Source organism: Pinus tabuliformis, chromosome J, assembly GCF_031772625.1.
Source record: "Pinus tabuliformis cultivar Carrire ecotype Pingquan chromosome J, CPIR1, whole genome shotgun sequence".
Lineage (NCBI taxonomy): Eukaryota > Viridiplantae > Streptophyta > Pinopsida > Pinales > Pinaceae > Pinus > Pinus tabuliformis.
Genome location: NC_142295.1, coordinates 486124812 through 486146636, shown reverse-complemented (window position 1 = coordinate 486146636; position 21825 = coordinate 486124812). Strand labels below are relative to the sequence as shown.

Sequence of the window (21825 nt, the reverse complement as noted above, 5' to 3'; positions counted from 1 at the left end):
CTGAACCAAATGTTTCTTTCATCTAATCACCCTTGTGACATATTCTAAGCATGAATGCGGGATCTCATGGATAAACCAATCCAAAAAAAACCAAGGGAATCCAGAGGTTAAACCACCTCCACCCTCACCAAAACTGGCACTGAGATCACAAAACCGAACCGAGATAGGAATGCCTCGAGACTCCATCACTATCCTTGAGGAATTTTCTATTTCCTTGTCTCTTAGGATTTACCACAATCCACACCAGATCACTAGGCCCTAAACCGAGACTCCACCCTCTGGCATTACCGTGTATCCCACCAAAACTAGTCATGGGATTCCTAGGCCTTTGGGATTTTCCTGAGACCACCTCCGCCTCGGATTCCGAAACCATCCGAAAATTCCAAAGCTCAAAACTAAGAAAACAATCCCATCACACCATGGCTATCTAGAAAAGGCAAGGATAGTATGAAACCATTATCATAACTCGACAAATCCATGCCACTGACAGTAAGAGAACCATACACCAACATGCAAAGCCATGCATGTCAAAACCAGCTAGGAAATCACACATGTAATATGTTACCTGTAAGTATTCATGTTGAAGTTGCTTGATTTTTTATTCCTTGCTTGATCCTTTCTTTCCTTCCTTTCCTTCGCTTGCTTTTCCTTTCCTTGCTCCAAAGCTGAGCAAAAGCTTAACACTGACAAAAAACTTGCCAACTGATCCTCAAAAGCCTTTTTACCAATGAGGCCTCTATTTTCTTCAATTTCCATTATTTTCCTTCAATTTCCTCCTCACATGCAACCTATGACCTTTCACCTTCATTTTCTCCTAATTTCCTTTATTTTCATAAATAAATGTGCCAAAATATATGTTTGCCTTTTCCAATTTCCTTAGCCATAATAAACCGAATGAACACCCACATTAGGATGTCTTGCCCAACATTCAGCTTGGAATATGTGTCCCATGACCGTGGTCTTATATATTTTTACATGGATTTTTAACCAGGGTTGTTACAGAACCCTCCCCCTTAGGGGAACACCGTCCTCAGTGTTCAATGACACCTATAACCAGCAAGACCGCTAAAAACAAAACATACTACCCATGGAGCTTTATAACATATCTCGTTGCAGTATTTACAATGACCATCTGCTAAAACATGACAAACATATCGTTTACTGGAGCTTTATAACACAACTCATTACGATATTTACAATAATAACCACATATACACACATACACATTTGCTTCACCCAACAAATAATGATACTATCTATGGAGCTTTATAAATCCAACTTGATACAATATTTACAATAATACACACATATACACATATGCACATTTTCTCAAACAAAAAATAAAAGGATATGATGCATACATCCGCAACAAGGGAATCCAGAGGCTCACACCTCCACCCTCAAAGTAATACCAAGATTCACCTCCTTCCCAGGAAGTCCAAAATCCACTGCAAGGTCAAATTTGCATCCAATGTCCAACGCTATAATCCTGCGCCACTTATCCTCTCAAGGAACAATTACCGACTCGTTGTTCTAGGGCACACTCCCAATGTTCATCTAATCCCATCTGGTAATGTTGATGACTGAAACGAATCCATCCCTGGAATTCCCTTCTCTACTACATAGTCCCTCGGGCAATCCGGTCACCCCCTTTCGTGTAGTCACTCACCTTCCAAGTTCCCTGACATCCCTTATCCCGACGATCCATTCCTTGGCAAGGCTTCCTCGCATCGAAAGGTCAACAACCAAGGCTTATCCCTGCCTCAAAACCATCATACCATTCATAGCATGCCCATGGAAATCAATGGGCATTATTGGGTACCAGTGTCCCACAATGGCTCTGCTCCTGAAGTGCTTTACCAACATATTGTTGCACTTTCCAATTCCTTTTGTTGTTTTTGTTAATGCTTGTTGTCAGTTTCAACCACCCAACCGGTCATTTCATGCTTTCCTGTACCAAGCACATAATTTCCATTTGATTCAAAATAAATTGAAATAAATTCACATCATACCTCATTGGTATCTCGTCAATAAGGTACACTTGCAATCTTGTTTACTTCCTGTCACAACAAGTCAAACCATCTATTTAATCAAATCATCATGAATAAACTATATCACATCTGGTTAGCTCAAACTCAACCATCATAAATCACATGTAACCATCATAAACCAGAATCATAAATCACATGTAATCATCATAGACCAGAAGCATAAATCACATGCATAATAAAATTGAAATAAAACACTGATATTTATCCTTTAACCAATCCTTATCTTCTACCTTTGTCCTTATTTTGTACGCACATGGATCGGTTGCCACACCGATAAACACTCAATGCCTTTCCTCAACCATGTGCACATACACATAGTGTGAATCACACACGACATACAACATTGTGCAATACATGTACCTACACCTAACATACCACACATACATCTACATCCAGTGTACAACACAACACAATACATAGTCCCACATGTTGAAAATGGCAACAAGAAATGCTAAAAATAGAAGTGCTAAAAATAGCACTGCTATAAATAGCAGTTCGGGTACCAGTGTTGGACATAGCAACAAGGAATGAAAAATGGAAGTGCTAAAAATAACATTGTTATAAATAGCATTTCGGGTTAGATTCCAATTTTATTTAGTCCCTAAACTAAAATTGAGAAGTAAAATTCGAATTTGATCTTAGCAGTTGTTTGTAAAATAATTAATTAATTCATCTTGAGTTAATTAGTTGTAGAAAATCAAACATGAAGTCTATGTGGGGACATGCAACAGTTTCTCCATTGATTGAGGAATTTATCCATCAGTTAAAGAGATAAGGATGAGTTGTAATTTGAGTTGTAATTAGTTGACTTAGTTAACTGAGTCAAGTCTAGTTAGATTAATTCAAACAGTTTGTTGAATTAATTGTGAGTTCAGTTAGTTAATGCTTGCATGCATGTAACTGTTGCTCTCCAGATAACTGAATATTGTCTCATAAATAACTCATGCATGTCAATTCAGACAGAGACCCAGTTGAGATCAGAGGAGGGACAATGTACTATCAGCTGGATGAATTTTTCCTATAAAGGAAACTCATCCATGTAGAAGGATTCATCTCCTTCTGGTTTGTGCAGTTATTTCTAAGCCAAGTGAGCAATGTGAGGTGGGAATTCACACAAGTGGAAGCACTGGACCCCAGGAAAATTTGCGCAAGCAAATAGGAGGCTTGGAGGGTAGAGGAGAAGGTTGTGAGAGCCTTTGACTATCTATGAGCAGCATTGTTTGATTGCAGAGAGAGCAGGATAGCTTGTGAGTTGATTCTTTTTCTAACTTGAACATATTTCCACTTGTATGATAATACAAAGATTGGGGTTTTAGGCTGAGGCTTTCCCCGGGTTATTTCTTCTTTGTTATGTGTGATTGATTTCTCATTCTCGGTTATATGTGTTCTCATTGATCTTGCTCATATTCGATTAAGCTTCCGCAAAGTTTGTTGTAGAAGTAGATCTTGTATTTTGCTTTAGTCTGTTGCATAATCTGTTGATCTACAGTGGGAATTTCCACATGGTATCAGAGCAAAGTTGATCAAGGCAAAGACAATATACAAGAAGGGAGAAGTTCGAAGTTTGAGGTTCCTGAATATAGAAATCAAGTTCTTATCACATCTCAATTTCCCCAATGGCGTTCAGTGGTTTAAGACTCGAGTATGCCCTTGATGGCAGCTCGAATTATATAGCTTGGAAGGATCGCATGGAAGCAGTATTAGAGGATAACGGTCTAAAGGACTTCATTGATCAAGAAGTCCCCAAGCTGACTGATGCTACTCAATTGGCGGAATGGAAGAAATGTGTGGCTAGAGCAAGGAGAATCCTTCTAGAGGGATTTCAAGACCACATTGTCTCGAGCCTCCATGGGAAGGATACACCGTTTTCAATGTGGAAAACATTGAAAGATCTATATCAGAATAGCAGCGATTAAAGGAAGTTGACGCTAAAAGACAAGCTTCGGAAAATCAAGTGTGAAAAGGGCGACACGATCTCTACATATTTGAACAAGCTCACCACCTACAGGGATGATCTTGGAAGTGTAGGGATCACGACATTCGATGATGATATGGTGAGTCTTTCTCTCCTCGATCTTCCTAAGAGCTGGCATAGCTACCAAGACTCGGTAAATGGAAGAGAGAAACTACAAGATTGGGAACGACTTTGGTCGGATATGATGCAGGAGGAGATAAGGAGAAGCACCAGAGATGGTTCTTCATCCAAGGAGGATGAATAAAATTGTGCCTTAGCAAGTGAGGCAAAGAGAGGGAAGGGGAAGGATTCTCATCCAAAATTGAGTTCTTCCCATGGTGGGAAGAAGTTTGACAAATCGAAAGTGCGATGCTTTCATTGTCATGAGGTGGGCCATTTTGCAACAAATTGTCCACTTAAGAAATCCAAGATGGGATCCAAGGAATGATATGAAGGTGAGGCATTGGCCTCACAGTTCGAGTTGGATTTCACCCTCTTCGCATGCATGGTTTCATCCATGGTGGGATGTGGTTGGTTTCTTGATAGTGGAGCTTCTTTCCACATGACCGGCAACAAGAGTTTGTTCAGTAACTTGGAGGAGAAAGATCTCCAGATACTCATAGTGATGGGTAATGATGAAAAGTATAGTGTCTTAGGTGTAGGCACGGTTCTTTTTTCAAAGGGAGCATGGAGCTCGCATTATCTTGACCGATGTCAAGTATGTACCAGGACTAAGGAAAAATTTGGTGTCGATTGCAATGCTGGAAGACAAAGGCTATGATGTAGTCTTCAATAAGGGAAAGGTTTTCCTTCGACACCTCACCATGAGACATGTGAAGCAAATTGGTTCAGAAGTCAAGAACCTGTATGCTCTTGAGGTTCAAGATGCATTTAAAGCCTTGAGGAGCAAGGCAACTGATGGAGACTTGGTGGTTGAGAGGGAGAGTACATTACCTCTCAACATGCAACACCAAAAGAAGTCTCAGACTATTGTGGAGGAGCCACGATTGGTGAAGCAGCTTCAGGAGGTTGTGGGGCAGTCACAACTGGAGAAGCCGAGAGGAGACCGAGTAGAGAAATCTACTCATGTAGAGACCTCCAGTAGGGGGAAATTTCGAGCCAAGTGGGCAGAGGGATCACATGCGTCCATACCTCTAGGTAGGAGGTGGGGTGATGTGGAGTGACAATCCCAAGAAGGCTGGAATAGGGACAGGATCATTGAGGTACCCAACCTCTTTGATTAGACCTTACTACGGGAGCCTCGATGAGGAGTGGCAGGACTAGCTGAGTGGGTAACGACAGATGTAGATGGAGCAGCAGAGAGAGCTACAGCGCAGGAATCCCATGACAGTGCAGAGCTAGCAAGCTGCAACAATGTGAGAGGCACAAGAGTGGTTCACCGGCGCAGGATGGCACAGAGAGCTGTGCAACTGTGTGAGATGCATGGAGTGTTGCAATAGCCCAGAGGTCACAGAGGGAGCACTTGTCAGCGGCAAAGGAAGCTTCAGCATTAAAGGATGTTTCTAGCCCAACAGGGAGGTCAGTTGGGAGTTTTTTTGTTTCTAGAGTTACTGGAGCAACCACACTTGGGAGAAGTGTTGCATGTAGAACATTCCAAAGGTTCAGGATTGGGTTCGACTTGAATTCCTTTCTTGTTGAGAGGGAGTGTTTAAAATGGCAACAAGAAATGCTAAAAATAGCACTGCTATAAATAGCAGTTTGGGTACCAGTGTTGGACATAGCAACAAGGAATGAAAAAATGGAAGTGCTAAAAATAACATTGTTATAAATAGCATTTCGGGTTAGATTCCAATTTTAGTTAGTCCTTGAACTAAAATTGAGAAGTAAAATTCGAATTTGATCTTAGCAGTTGTTTGTAAAATAATTAATTAATTCATCTTGAGTTAATTAGTTGTAGAAAATCAAACATGAAGTTTATGTGGGGACATGCAACAGTTTCTCCATTGATTGAGGAATTTATCCATCAATTAAAGAGATAAGGATGAGTTGTAATTAGTTGACTTAGTTAACTGAGTCAAGTCCAGTTAGATTAATTCAAATAGTTTGTTGAATTAATTGTGAGTTCAGTTAGTTAATGCTTGCATGCATGTAATTGCTGCTCTCCAGATAACTGAATATTCTCTCATAAATAACTCATGCATGTCAGTTCAGACAGAGACCCAATTGAGATCAGAGGAGGGACAATGTACTATCAGTTGGATGAATTTTTCCTATAAAGGAAACTCATCCATGCAGAAGGATTCATCTCCTTCAGGTTTGTGCAGTTATTTCTGAGCCAAGTGAGCAGTGTGAGGTGGGAATTCACACAAGTGGAAGCAGTGGACCCCGGGAAAAAATGCGCAAGGAAATAGGAAGCTTTGGAGGGCAAAGGAGAAGGTTGTGAGAACCTTTAACTGTCTATGAGCAGCATTGTTTGATTGCAGAGACAGCAGGATAGCTTGTGAGCTGATTCTTTTTATAACTTGAACATATTTCCACTTGTATGATAATACAAAGATTGGGGTTTTAGGTTGAGTATTTCCCCGGGTTATTTCTTCTGTGTTATGTGTGATTGATTTCTCATTCTCAGTTATATGTGTTCTCATTGATCTTGATCATATTTGATTAAGCTTCCGTAAAGTTTGTTGTAGAAGTAGATCTTGTATTTTACTTTAGTCTATTGCATAATCTGTTGATCTACAATGGGAATTTCCACATGGTATCAGAGAAAACTTGATCAAGGCAAAGAACATATACAAGAAGGGAGAAGTTCGAAGTTTGAGGTTCCTGAATATAGAAATCGAGTTCTTATCACATCTCAATTTCCCTAATGCCGTTCAGCGGTTTAAGACTCGAGTATGCCCTTGATGGCAGCTCGAATTATATAGCTTGGAAGGATCGCATGGAAGCAGTATTAGAGGATAACGGTCTAAAGGACTTCATTGATCAAGAAGGCCCCAAGCCGACTTATGCTACTCAATTGGTGGAATGGAAGAAATGTGTGGCTAGAGCAAGGAGAAACCTTCTGGAGGGAGTTCGAGACCACATTGTCTCGAGCCTCCATGGGAAGGAGACACCGTTTTCAATGTGGAAAACATTAAAAGATCTATATCAGAACAACAACGATCAGAGGAATTTGGCACTGAAAGACAAGCTTCGGAAAATCAAGTTTGAAAAGGGCAACACGATCTCTACATATTTGAACAAGCTCACCACCTACAGGTATGAGCTTGGAAGTGTAGGGATCACGACATTCGATGATGACATGGTGAGTCTTTCTCTACTCGATCTTCCTAAGAGCTGGCATAGCTACCAAGACTCGGTAAATGGAAGAGAGAAACTGCCAGATTGGGAATGACTTTGGTCGGATCTGATGCAGGAGGAGATAAGGAGAAGCACCAGAGATGGTTCTTCATCCAAGGAGGATGAAGAAAATTGTGCCTTAGCGAGTAAGGCAAAGAAAGGGAAGGAGAAGGATTCTCATCCAAAATTGAGTTCTTCCCATGGTGGGAAGAAGTTTGACAAATTGAAAGTGCGATGCTTTCATTGTCATGAGGTGGGCCATTTTGCAACAAATTGTCCACTGAAGAAATCCAAGATGGGATCCAAGGAAGGATCTGAAGGTGAGGCATTGGCCTCACAGTTCGAGTTGGATTTCACCCTCTTCGCATGCATGGTTTCATCCATGGTGGGATGTGGTTGGTTTCTTGACAGTGGAGCTTCTTTCCACATGACCAGCGACAAGAGTTTGTTCAGTACCTTGGAGGAGAAAGATCTCCAGATACTCATAGTGATGGGTAATGATGAAAAGTATAGTGTCTCAGGTGTAGGCACGGTTTTTTTTCAGAGGGAGCATGGAGCTTACATTACCTTGACCGATGTCAAGTATGTACTAGGACTAAGGAAAAATTTGGTGTCGATCGCAATGCTGGAAGACAAAGGCTATGATGTAGTCTTCAGTAAGGGAAAGGTTTTCCTTCGACACATCACCACGAGACATGTGAAGTAGATCGGTTCACGAGTCAAGAACCTGTATGCTGTTGAGGTTCAAGATGCATGCAAAGCCTTGAGGAGCAAGGCAACTGATGGAGACTTGGTGGTTGAGAGGGAGAGTACATTACCTCTCAACATGCAGCACCAGAAGAAGTCTCAGACTATTGTGGAGGAGCCACAATTGGTGAAGCAGCTTTAGGAGGTTATGGAGCAGTCACAACTGGAGAAGCTAAGAGGAGACCGAGTAGAGACATCTACTCATGCAAAGACCTCCAGTAGGGGGAAATTTTGATCCAAGTGGTTAGAGGGATCACATGCATCCATACCTCTAGGTAGGAGGTGGGGTGATGTGGAGTGACAGTCCCAAGAAGGCTGGAATAGGGGCAGGATCATTGAGGTACCCAACCTCTTTGATTAGACCTTACTACGGGAGCCCTGACGAGGAGTAGTAGGACTAGCTGAGTGGGTAAAGGCAGATGTAGATGGAGCAGCGGAGAGAGCTACAGTGTAGGAATCCCATGACACTGCAGAGCTAGCAAGCTGCAATAATGCGAGAGGCACAAGAGTGGTTCACCAGTGCAGGATGGTAGAGAGAAGTGTGCAACAGTGCGAGATTCATGGAGTGTTGCAACAGCCCAAAGGTCACAGAGGGAGCACTTGTCAGCGGCAGAGGAAGCTTCAGCATTAGAGGATGTTTCTAGCCCAACAGGGAGGTCAGTTGGGAGTTTTTTTGTTTCTAGAGTTACTGGAGCAACCACACTTGGGAGAAGTGTTGCATGCAGAACATTCCAAAGGTTCAGGATCGGGTTCGAGTTGAATGCCATTCTTGTTGAGAGGGAGTGTTGAAAATGGCAACAAGAAATGCTAAAAATAGCACTATTATAAATAGCAGTTTGGGTACCAGTGTTGGACATAGCAATAAGGAATGAAAAATGGAGGTGCCAAAAATAGCATTGCTATAAATAGCATTTCGGGTTAGATTCCATTTTAGTTAGTCCTTGAACTAAAATTGAGAAGTAAATTTCGAATTTGATCTTAATAGCTGTTTGTAAAATAATTAATTAATTCATCTTGAGTTAATTAGTTGTAGAAAATCAAACATGAAGTCTATGTGGGGACATGCAACAGTTTCTCCATTGATTGAGGAATTTATCCATCAGTTAAAGAGATAAGGATGAGTTGTAATTTGAGTTGTAATTAGTTGACTTAGTTAACTGAGTCAAGTCCAGTTAGATTAATTCAAACAGTTTGTTGAATTAATTGTGAGTTCATTTAGGTTAATTCTTGCATGCATGTAATTTCTGCTCTCCAGATAACTGAATATTCTCTCATAAATAACTCATGCATGTCAGTTCGGATAGAGACCCAGTTGAGATCAGAGGAGGGACAGTGTACTATCAGTTGGATGAATTTTTCCCTCTAAAGGAAACTCATCCATGCAAAAGGATTCATCTCCTTCAGGTTTGTGCAGTTATTTCTGAGCCAAATGAGCAGTGTGAGGTGGGAATTCACACAAGTGGAAGCAGTGGACCCCAGAAAAAACTGCACAAGGAAATAGGAGGCTTGGAGGGCAGAGGAGAAGGTTGTGAGAACCTTTGACTGTCTATGAGCAACATTGTTTGATTGTAGAGAGAGCAGGATAGCTTGTGAGCTGATTCTTTTTATAACTTGAACATATTTCCACTTGTATGATAATACAAAGATTGGGGTTTTAGGCTGAGGCTTTCCCCGGGTTATTTCTTCTGTGTTATGTGTGATTTATTTCTCATTCTCAGTTATATGTGTTCTCCATGATCTTGCTCATATTCGATTAAGCTTCCGAAAAGTTTGTTGTAGAAGTAGATCATGTATTTTGCTTTAGTCTACTGCATAATCTATTGATCTACAGTGGGAATTTCTACACTACATCCAATGTATACCAAAACACAATACATACCCCTACACTCGATGTACAACACAACACAAATACGTACACATAGCACAACACAGTGAATACATATGTCACGATACCATGATTACACAATGCACATACATAGTACCACATGCCCACAACACAGCATGTACGACATGCACACAATACTACATGTACACCAGTACCATAGGTATAACATGTACACAGTACCACCTGTACACAGCACCACCTGCACGGCATGTGCACAACATCACATGTACACAACACCACCCGGACAACGTGTACACAACTCCACATGTACACCTCACTGCCTGTACAACATGTGCACAATACCACATGTACATAGTACCACATGTACATAGTACTACATGCACGACATGTACACGACGCCACATGTACACAGCGCCACATGCACGGCATGTACACGACGCCACATGTACATAACACTACATGCACGACATGTATACAAAACCACCTGAACACAACACCACATGTACAACACGTACATGGCACCACATTCTCACAACACCACTTGTACGATGATGCACACAACACCATATGTACATAGCACCACATGTACAACATGCACCCAACACCATATGTACATAGCGCCGCATATACAACATGTACATAGCACCCTATGTACACAACACTTCATATCCAACATGTAAATAGCACCATCTATATACAACGCTGCATATGCAACATTCACACAACACTATCTATAACACCTTGTACATAAAATTGCATAAACAACATGTACACACACTATATACACATAACAACACATGCACACAACATCATAGATGCAACATGTACAACATATGCACAACAGTAGTACCACACATCCAAAACCACATTATCTCTACCAAGCATCCTTGCTTCCAGTGTCTTATCCATGCTTGTCCCAACATGCCGCAAACCACACTGCTTTCATTCAGTTGACGTATCTCTCAGAGTTATTTATCATAACATAAACAAAGGCATAATACAAGCATACAATATCAATTCATAACCACATGATATTGACCTCATATATTTGTCATGACTACTCTACCCACTTGATTTCCCATAAGACCAAGAACCTCGTCATGCCACTCACCTGCATAAGCAATCATTTCTCCATAAGAATGATCCCTAACACCCTATTGGAAAGTGACATAGATACATAGATACATATACATAAACATCAGCATAAAACAATCATGATCCTGTCATACAAAGACATACATACATACATACATATATACATATAACCATTAGCATTAAAACAATCATGATCTATGATGACCCTATTAGACATGACATACATACATGTATACATATATAGGCATCATCATAATGATGATCACAACATAATTACCAGATAGAATTAAGTCAAGGTTAAGAGAACTCCCTTTTTCTATGCACACCATGCACAACATTGAGAACAATCGTTCCCAACATAGCCAAGGCATTTGAGGCCTCAAATCCATTTACTTCACCTTTCATGTTACCTTTCTCATGATTGTACTGCCACTATCCATTTACACCAATGCACTGAACCAATCCAACCGATTGTTATATTCTTACCTTCAGCTTCCCTTACTCATGCATCGAGCTTCATTCGGGTCTTACATTACCTGCTAGGTTTCATTCATCTCTCCCTGAACTCCATTAACTTTCTTATTTCCCAACCAATTCCCAAGACTCAACACTTAAAAGGAAAAAAAAAGAGACAAACAATAAGAATACCATGAAAACCAATAACAACACAACACCACAACAAAGTGGTAAGGCCTTGCACCAGACATAAACAAAACCACAAATCAAGCTCAACAAATCACAAAATACCAAAAGCACAAGACTAGCAACAGACACCATGACTCCATCCCATGGTTCCCAATGCCTCCAAGTGAAATCTCAACTGAGCCTTCTTTAATATTTCATGGCAATCATTTTTTCCATGCAATCCCCTACATCATACTACTATAAACACATAATTGTCAGTGCATAAGTAAACATAACAACATACTAGTTACTTACCTTGTCATACTACTTCCAAGCATGTTACCCTACAACTTCTCACACATGTCAACCACATGTTCCAAATATCACTACAATAATATCTATCAATTTGAAACCAACCTTTACCAAGACTAACAATCATGTCATAACCCATAGTCAACTCATAGTCATTAGACATAATGCTACAACTATCACCTATTACACTCAAGTACATGTCAGGTATCTCAATGCATATGTGTGAGTAAAACCATCTTAAAACAAGATCATTTATTGATGCAATCTTATAGACACATACTTGTATCATGTGATTAATCAAACATTCAATAATAAATAGACGACATAATAGACACCAACACTCAAACACCAAACATATGACATAATCATACATTCAAGCACAAAGTATACGAAATAAGCAAGATCATACCTTAATGTATCTCTGGGGAGGCTATCTTGGCTGCACAATCAATCTATTTAGCATGATATAACTTCACCACACATCAAATCAAATACAAATAAGATCATGATATCCATAACAATAACTAACATGTTCACATCATAAGCTCATAAACATTGTCATTCATGCATAACCATCGCTTATGTATGATTGGTCTATATTAGTACAACACAATATCACAATTATATTAACTCATACCTGAATGTCATAACCCTAACCATTTGCGTAGACCAATCCAAATTAGTATGATACATATAACATCAAGGTCTTAATGTAATAACCCTAATCATCAAGTTAATAGCATATAGCAACAACAAGTTATATATATCATGCTCGTCAACAACATATAACCTAATCATCAAACTAACTATCATATAACAACAAGAAGTTAACCTATAACATACTCATCAACAACATATAACATAATCATCCAATTAACTAACATAAGAAAACAAAAACAACAATGCATATTAAAACAAGTTATTATCATTCAGGGCTATCCAAAACATGTGCATATGATTACACTAATCAACTAGCATTCATCATACATGTAACCATAATAAAAATAAATGATAAACATATGTATAACCCCAATGTATATTACAATCCATTAACTAACATACCTGCATGCCAAACATGCAATATCCGTATGATGATTTGCTCTTACCCCAAGGTCTAATGTCACAACCTCATTCTGATGACCTGCATCTCCTGCTCTATCTCAACCAACTCATTAGCCTCATAACATACCAATAGCATCATGATGACCTAAAATGCATAGAATGACCTCACAATGCATGTTTAACCTACTATACATGCATAACTATAACCATGGCAATGCATGCATAACAACATATAGACACCGACATGCATAACAAATGTATATACAGCCATACACTCACGGCGACACATCCCACAACAACACTATCAACCTTCACATGGCGACATCAGTACGACCATGATAAACACCATGCAAATGCAACAAGCACATGAACTACAAGCATAAGGAACACCTATGCAACCGACATGAATGCATGACCGACACACAACCCATCCAGTCTGAGGGGTGAGCCATGCTCTGATACCACTCTATAATGACCTCCTCTCACATCTACCTAAGTAACCGACCAACCAGGGTAAACATGTGATGAGAAGTTACTATGATATGATTCGACCCCCTAAGTCACCTTAAGAAAGTGGAATTGACAAAAACACACCATACAAACCTTCCATATTAACAACAGGACTCCCAAGAACCATCCCAACCTTTCAAGTAACCAGCACCTGGGCCTTACTGATTTTTTAGACCAATTAACTCCCAGACTCTCCCATGATATGGGCACGCCAGCATCTAGAAGGCTTTGGATGCTCCCACAACATGGTATGCCAACGTCCAGGGACTTTTCTGCTCAGTGTTGTGCCAGCGTCCCCAGGATTTGAGCCACTTTTTCAAGTCCAAAGCCCAGGTCACTGCCCAGAATTAAATGACACTTTCAGAATCCATGATTTACATAATAACAAGTCTTACAAATCAAAAACTAACTCCAAGGCTAGGCCTGACCATCCCCAACCAGAACTAACATTTTGTTAAATACTTGGCATCAATTCAATCTACAGGAAATGAATACAAGACATAACATAAACGACCGATAACTTATATGAGACTTGACAAGAAGGATCACCACCCGCTTCCCTTAACTGTTTTGACATAAATTAGGTCTTGCATCCATTATCCTTTCAGTTACAAGTAAATACATGAAATAACCATGACAATAACCAGTCATATAACCATGCTTACAACCATCATTAAAACAAGAAAATAATAATGAGGTAACAACCATTAAAGCCACATATTAACAAATACAAAAGCAAGAGAACTTAGCTTTCAATAAACATAGGCAAATCCTACCAGGGTTGGGACTTCCACGTATCACCCGACCGTAGACATGGCTGAACCAAACCTTTCTTTCAACCAATCATCCTTGTGCCATATTCAAAGCATGAATGTGGGATCTCATGGATAAACCAATCCAAAAACAACAAAGGGAATCCAGAGGTTAAACCACCTCCACCCTCACCAAACCGTGATCTCATCAAAATCGGCACCGAGATCAAAAAACCAAACTGAGCTAGGAATGCCTCTAGACTCCATCACTATCCTTGAGGAATTTTCTGTCTCCTTGTCTCTCAGGATTTACCGCAATCCACACCAGATCACTGGGCCCTAAACCAAGACTCCACCCTTAGGATTTATTGTGTATCCTGCCAAAACTGGTCAAGGGATTCCTAGGCCTTTTGGATTTTCCTAAGACCACCTCCGCCCTGGATTCCGAAACCATCTGACAATTCCAAAGCTCAAAACCGAGAAAACAATCCCATCACACCATGGCTATCCAAAAAAGGCAAGGCTAGGTTGAAAACCACTGTCATAACCTGACAAAACCATGCCACTGACACAATAAAACCATACACCAACATGCAAAGTCATGCGTGTCAAAACTAGCTAGGAAATCACACATGCAATATGTTACCTACAAGTATTCCTGCTGAAGCTGCTTGATCCTATTATTCCTTGCTTGATCCTTACTTTCCTTCCTTTCCTTTGCTTTCTTTTCCTTTCGTTGCTCCAAAGATGAGAAAAAGCTTAACACTGACAATAAACTTGCCAACTGATCCTCGGAAGCCTTTTTATCAATGAGGTCTCTATTTTCTTCAATTTCCATTATTTTTTTCAATTTCCTCCTCACATGCAACCTGTGACCTTTCACCTTCCTTTTCTCCTAATTTCCTTTATTTTCATAAATAAATGTGCCAAAATACCTTTTTGCCTTTTTAATGCCTTAGCCATTGCCTTTGCCAATTTCCTTAGCCATAATATACTGAATGAACACCCACATTAAGATGTCTTGCCCAACATTCAACTTGGAATACATGTCCCATAATTGTGGTCTTATATATTTTTACATGGATTTTTAACTTGTTACATAAAGTGTGATGCTAGTGACCATTATTATCATTTTAAACTTCCATATGGAACATAGTGTCTCTCTAAATTACCAATGATCAACATTAATGATATCAATTCTAAATATCTTTGAGCTTCTAAGATCTGATCCTTGTGATCATTATTAGAAATCTAAGCTTCTAAGCATTGATACTAATGATCAATATTTATGGCACTAACTCCCAATATCTTTGGGTTTTTAAATATGAATACCCATGATCAATATCATTGGTATCAACTTCTAATATCTTTAATCGTGCTAGATTTGATAGTAAGAACAAATATAAGATAGAAAAACAAGGATGATATGCCTTCTCACCTCTATTGTGGTCCACTACAAGGAACCACCTTAACCATATTAATGTAAATGATGATATAATTGCATAATTAAATCATAAACATTACAAAGAAATACAAATTCTTAAAACACTTAACCAACTAAATGAACAAGTGTTATGTCTTATCCTTGTGTGATTAAATTGTTCACACAAGTACTATTACAAGTTTGGGTAGAGGTTATAATACTATATGATATAAATGAAAATATTTAATATGGTGATTTTTTTTTAGGAAAGAAAGAAATATATATGTTAATAGGTTAGTTATTATTTATAATCATTGAAAAGTTTGTGTGGGGGAAATTGGTTTTTACTATGGATTCTCCAGTTATTAAAGATGATTTAAAAGTTGTTTCCAATATTTATGAATGATATTTCTAGTGATCTTGTGACATCACATATTGTATCTCGCTCAAAGATATGGAACTAGCCAAATTCCCAATAATATTAATGACAAACAATTTCCCTAACCTTTTTAACTAGTGTATACATATAAAAAGAGAGTGACACCCCTTATTTCTTTTTGGATCAAAAGTAAAGATACATTTCCTCTTAAACCCTTTAGCTAGTAACCCCTCTTATTTTTATTTCCTCTTAAACCCTTTAACTTATTTAAAATCTATTATGTATACCTACCACAATGAAGCATTAAAATGTTAACCTATTATCATTCTTGGGATATATTGCTCTATGGACTTCCCAATAAAATGCAAACACCATAGCACCATGTACTAGAAATCTTGATTCAATAATGGAAAACTCTAATTATACATATAAATATTTAAACCACAATTCAAACGTTGAGTAGTCATGGGTGACCATTAGTGTAAACTAAGGATTATGGGTTACAGTAAGGATTATGGTAATCAAGAGCATGGTCTTTCTTTTGGCTTTTGGAATGCCTTCTTAAGCTTAAAGAAGCCAATTCTCTAATGTACAAGGCATGTTAGGTAGAATTCTCTCTTTTTCTATTTTGAGAAGGTGAATTTTATTATTACTTTGAGAGGTAGAAAAAGCAATCCATGTGGCTATGAATATACTATAAAAAAATTGGTTTAAGAGTTAGTATTCGATATTTTCTATGTTATATATCAATTTAATGTTTAATTAAATTATAATTTTAATATTAAATCATTATTATTATTTTTAAAATAAAATAAATTTATTAAGAATATATTTTAAAATTAATTAAATTATTATTATTAATTTCAAAATAAAAAGAATTAATTAAAAATATATCAATTTTTTTTAATTGAGAATTTTTTTATGTTTTAATATATTTATTTTTATTTTTTTCAGGAGGGAAAATTTATCATAATTTAGTTGTCAAATTAGCAATGAGGACAATCATTTGGGTGTTATGCACGCTGATTCGTCACCATTATTCAAGGAAAACCACGCCACCTGGAATAACTCATTAGTGATCTGTAAAGGGGTAGGCTTTCACTTCTCCATTATAAGGGAAACCCCGCCAGCTGGAATCACTGGTTGGTGATCTGTAAAGGGGTAGGCTTTCACTTCTACCAGATACCTCTGGCTGGTGATCTGTAAGGGGGCAAACTTTCACAAACTTTCACTCCTGCGAGTTGCCTCTCGGTCCTCGTCGTTAACATATTTCCTTAGATCCAAGGAAGACAAGCTCTTAACCAAACTCGGGACTCCATTTTAATATATTCAATTGATTAGTAAAAAATCATAAAATTATTATTATTCGTTTTAATATAATAATTAATTAACTATAAAAAAATATTATTATAATTATTAATAAAATGCTTAATTTAAATCTCATATTTTATTTTAATATAATTATTTTATGTAATTATTAATAATAATAAAATTAATAAAAAAAAAACTATGTTAGCTTTACCGTTGTGAAAGCACCCATTCCGAAATTGAATAAAGATCATTCATAACCTTTGATGAGATAAGATAAAGCATAATTATAAATCAAAAGCATAATGGTCCCTCTAACCAAACTTTCGATGGGGAATGTTTGGTGGTGTAAACTCAAAACTTTGAATAATATTTTTGAGGGGGAATCATTCCTTCCTTAAAAATGATGGTTATGGTGGGGGCACAGTAGTGGGAGTGGGTATAGGTGTAGGGGTGCACATGGGCAGGGTTATAAAAAGATGTTATTAGGACATGTTGGGATGTAGGGCCATCCCTGATTAATTAGGGTCATCGTGTCCACACCCGACGTGCTCTGGAAATGGTGCAGATGAGGAGCATCGGGCATGAAAGATTCCGCCAGAGTTAGGCAAGGCCACCGAGGACACCGCCCACCGGCTGCGACAAAGCGTGAATGGCGGACGCCCGTTGATTCCTGAACGACCGGCAGCCGGGCCGGCTAACGGGCAGCGGGCAGCTGAAGATCAGTGCGGCCGGAGCTGTCAAAGGTCGTGGACGGGCGAGATCCGTTACGGACAGCTCATCGACGGTGGAAAATTTAATACAGCTCCGTGACAGGCGAGCGTGCGTTTGGCTTTGCTGGAACAGTGCTGTTCCTCCTTTACCGTTTGGGTCCTTCAAATATATGTTGTGCTTTGCAGAGCTCCTCAGGACGAACAGAGCGAGCTAGGCATTGTTGCAGGGATCTTTGAAGATTTGAAGCTTGGAAGCAGCGCACCGATCGCCGCAGGGGCTTTTCAAGATTTGGAGCTTGGAAGCAGTGTACCGATCGTCTCAGGTGAGCACTATCGCTGAAAAGTTGTAACGCTTTTGGTGTATTTTGAGAAATTTTGGCTAGATATTGCCGACTTTTGAGCAGTTGTTGAGGGAATAAGGGTTGGGAAAAAGAGCGGGAAGGAAATATTAGGTTTGGACACTTGAAGGTTAGTGATGCAGTCTGTATGCGAAAATTTGAACCAAAACTGGTGGTCCAGGTGACTGACGGTAAAACTTTTAAGATCGATCTTAAATTCAGAACTTTAAATCTCGTCTATTGTAATTTTTGTCATCTTTTGAAGTTTCAAGGCGCTCGGTTTTGAATTTTCAAGAGCGCTGAAGAAGATCCAACGATTAGTTGTCTCTTGTGTGTTTTTCTTTACGTCTTCTGGATATTTCAGGCGATACTGAAAGTGAGTGCCGTTGGACTCCCGAACGTTTAGCTTCTTCAGGTTCCATCCGTTGTTGCGTTGGCAGGTTTGAATCCGACTGATCTAAAGATTCTCTTTTCTCTATTTAGAGTAGTTTTAGGCTTTTGTTTTTGAAAAGTTTTGCAAGCAGGGTAGCTGTTTCCTTCGAGTTTTCTGTAGTGTGCGGTCTCAAACCTTTTTCTTTTTCACTCTGGCAGAGACTTTTATCCTAAATTTCAATTTGTTGCACTTTGAAGCCTAGAGGGGTAAGATCTTCAAAATCTTGGAGTTCCAATGAATTTTCTCGCGTTGTTTTCATCCATGGCCGCCGGCAAAGACGAGACTTCTGCCTCAGCCGGTGAGGTCGAAACCGTCAAAGCCGAGGCAGGAGCGGTGAAAACGGTAGAGGCCAATGGAACTGATGAAACTGTCAAAGCCGAAGTAGTCGAGGTGGCGGAGGCTAATGGAAATGGTGCTGCAGAGAGCAGTCCTGTAATAGAGCCACAGCTGACTTCATTCAAGGAGGAGAGCAACTTCGTTTCTGATTTGAAGGAATCAGAGAGGAAAGCATTGCAGGAGTTGAAATGCCGGATCGAGGAAGCAATCATGAAAAATGAATTCAGCGAGCATGAAAACGAGAAATCCGATGGTAAGGATGGTGACGCCAAAGAAACCGAAGCAGAGAAGCCTGCAGATGAGAAAGAAGCGGAGAAGGAAGAACTGAAAGTTCTAGAGACTGTAACGGAAACTGACGTTAAAGTTGGAGACGTGGAGGTGAAAAATGAAGAAAACGAGGTAATTGCGACAGAAGAGCTTTCTGATAAGAAAGCTGTTGAAGAACAGGGGCCTAAAGTCGAAGAAAGCGTTGTTGTAGAAACCGTTACAGTCACCAGCGAGACTCTGGACGCATCGGCTTCTGGTGCTGAGAATGCTTCAGAGGCTAAAGCTGTTCAATCTGGAGCTGTAACTGGTGAAGCGGAAACTGTGGAAGTCACTGTAGAGACTTTCGAAGCTGAAACAGAGAAATTTAAGGCCCCAGATGTTTATCTCTGGGGAGTTCCTCTGCTTCACACCAAAGGAGACGAGAGAACTGATGTGATTCTGTTGAAATTTCTCCGAGCGAGGGACTTCAAAGTACAGGAAGCCTTTGAAATGCTGAAGAACACCGTTCTGTGGAGGAAGAGCTTCAAAACGGACTCCATATTGGAAGAAGACTTCGGTAATGACCTTGATGGAGTAGCTTACATGAACGGATATGACAAAGAAGGTCATCCCGTTTGTTACAATGTTTATGGTGTCTTCCAGGATAAGGAACTTTATCAGAAGACTTTTGGCACAGAAGAGAAACGCCAGAGGTTCTTGCGATGGAGAGTTCAGTTACTGGAGAAGGGGATTCAGCAGCTCAGTTTCAGCCCTGGGGGCGTGAACTCCATGGTTCAGATCACTGATCTGAAGAATTCCCCCGGCCCTGGAAAGAAAGAGTTGAGACAAGCTACCAAGCAGGCTTTGGATCTTCTGCAGGACAATTATCCCGAGTTCGTTGCCCGAAAGGTTTGTAAATGTTTTGATTATGTGTTTGTTGTCTGTTCAATTCTGCAATCTAGTTGTGGATGACAATGATAAAATGTATTGTGAACATACAGATTTTTATCAACGTGCCTTGGTGGTACTTTGCATTGAGCACCATGATATCGCCGTTCATCACGCAGAGAACGAAGAGCAAGTTTGTGATTGCTCGGGCTTCTAGAGTCACTGAGACTCTATTCAAGTATTTCCTATTTCCTTTTAAAAGCATTTTAATGCTTACATGCCTTTGAGCTGGCTCTGAATTAGCATCTCTGTATATTTTGTCAAAATACTGGTTCCATTCTAACTTCAGGCTGTGGAATTCATTTATAGGTACATATCACCAGAATATGTGCCAGTGCAGTATGGTGGTTTGAATAGAGAAAACGATCAAGAATTCTCTGGTGCAGATGGCGGAGTTACGGAGTTGATCATCAAAGCAGGAACCAAGCAAATCATAGACATTCCAGCTACAGAGGTAACTGAATCTTCAAAATCTTGTAATCCCAATTCTTTCAGCTACAGAGGTAATTGAATTTACATCTTAAAGTTGTTTTCTCAATATATATATTTCTATAACCAGGTTGGTACCAGTCTGGTCTGGGACTTAACTGTTGTTGGCTGGGAAGTAAGCTACAAGGAAGAGTTCATCCCCAGCGCGGAGGGTTGTTATACCGTCATCATTCAAAAGGAGAAGAAAATGGCAGCCCATGAAGAAGCTGTTCGTAATTCCTTCAAAATTGGAGAGGCGGGAAAGGTTGTATTGACCATCGACAATCTTTCTTCCAGAAAGAAGAAACTCATCTACAGAAGCAAGGTGAAGAGGCATCTGTAATGGGCGCGCGTTGCAATATGTGATTACTCTCTTATTTTGAGATGGCGTTTTTCAGGCTATGGAGGGCTGCTGTTAAATTATTTTAGATTTCGAAGTCCACAGGTTGAGTGTATGTCCAGGGCAGGACGGGCAGGCACAGTAGCCCTGGACTATTTTCTGCTGTCAAATATCCGCCTCGTCGCGGAAGTTGTAAAGCGTGTGTGGTAACCGTCGGCTGCGGTGCAGCCGATACAGGCATATTCTGACCGATTTGTGCGAATAATACGCTGTTTTGTGATAAGGATTTTTGTATCTAGGCTACCAAAAATATGTCTACCGGGGGCTTGTTATTTATTATTATTATTATTCATATCGTTGTATCTTCTTCCATATTTATTAATTTTAAGATTTTTGGCACAGGGATCTAGTTTGTTGTCTTTTCGTACTGCGGCGGGGTTGCTCCGAGCCTCATTATTATTCCCATACGTGATTTTAACGTCTTCCCATCTCCCATTTCTTGAAATGGATGTTTATGTATCTAATGCATTTACTTTTGTTTTCCATCTGCAAAAGTTCCAAAAGCTGCATCTGCATGCTCTACGAGCTCCATGTGGCTTTTTTATTTGAATTACAGGATATTGAACTTCACGTGGGC

The 21825-nt window shown here is 39.5% G+C and overlaps 1 protein-coding gene across 3 annotated transcripts; it reads left to right on the top strand.

Moving 5' to 3' along the window:
- The first annotated feature begins 18338 nt into the window (after positions 1-18338).
- LOC149227910 (Sec14p-like phosphatidylinositol transfer family protein) lies at positions 18339-21587 on the top strand. 3 transcript variants are annotated; one of them, XM_089377975.1, is made up of 6 exons: positions 18339-18402; positions 18782-18857; positions 19048-20341; positions 20434-20558; positions 20690-20834; positions 20940-21587. In XM_089377975.1, the coding sequence occupies exons 3-6, from the start codon at positions 19085-19087 to the stop codon at positions 21189-21191; spliced, it is 1779 nt and encodes a 592-aa protein (XP_089234101.1). In that variant the 5' UTR covers positions 18339-18402; positions 18782-18857; positions 19048-19084; the 3' UTR covers positions 21192-21587. The 3 variants fall into 3 exon arrangements, with proteins under 3 accessions (XP_089234101.1, XP_089234102.1, XP_089234100.1); XM_089377976.1 differs by lacking the exon at positions 18339-18402 and adding an exon at positions 18431-18608; XM_089377974.1 differs by lacking the exon at positions 18339-18402 and adding an exon at positions 18431-18608 and having other exon boundaries at positions 19009-20341.
- The last annotated feature ends 238 nt before the right edge of the window (positions 21588-21825 follow it).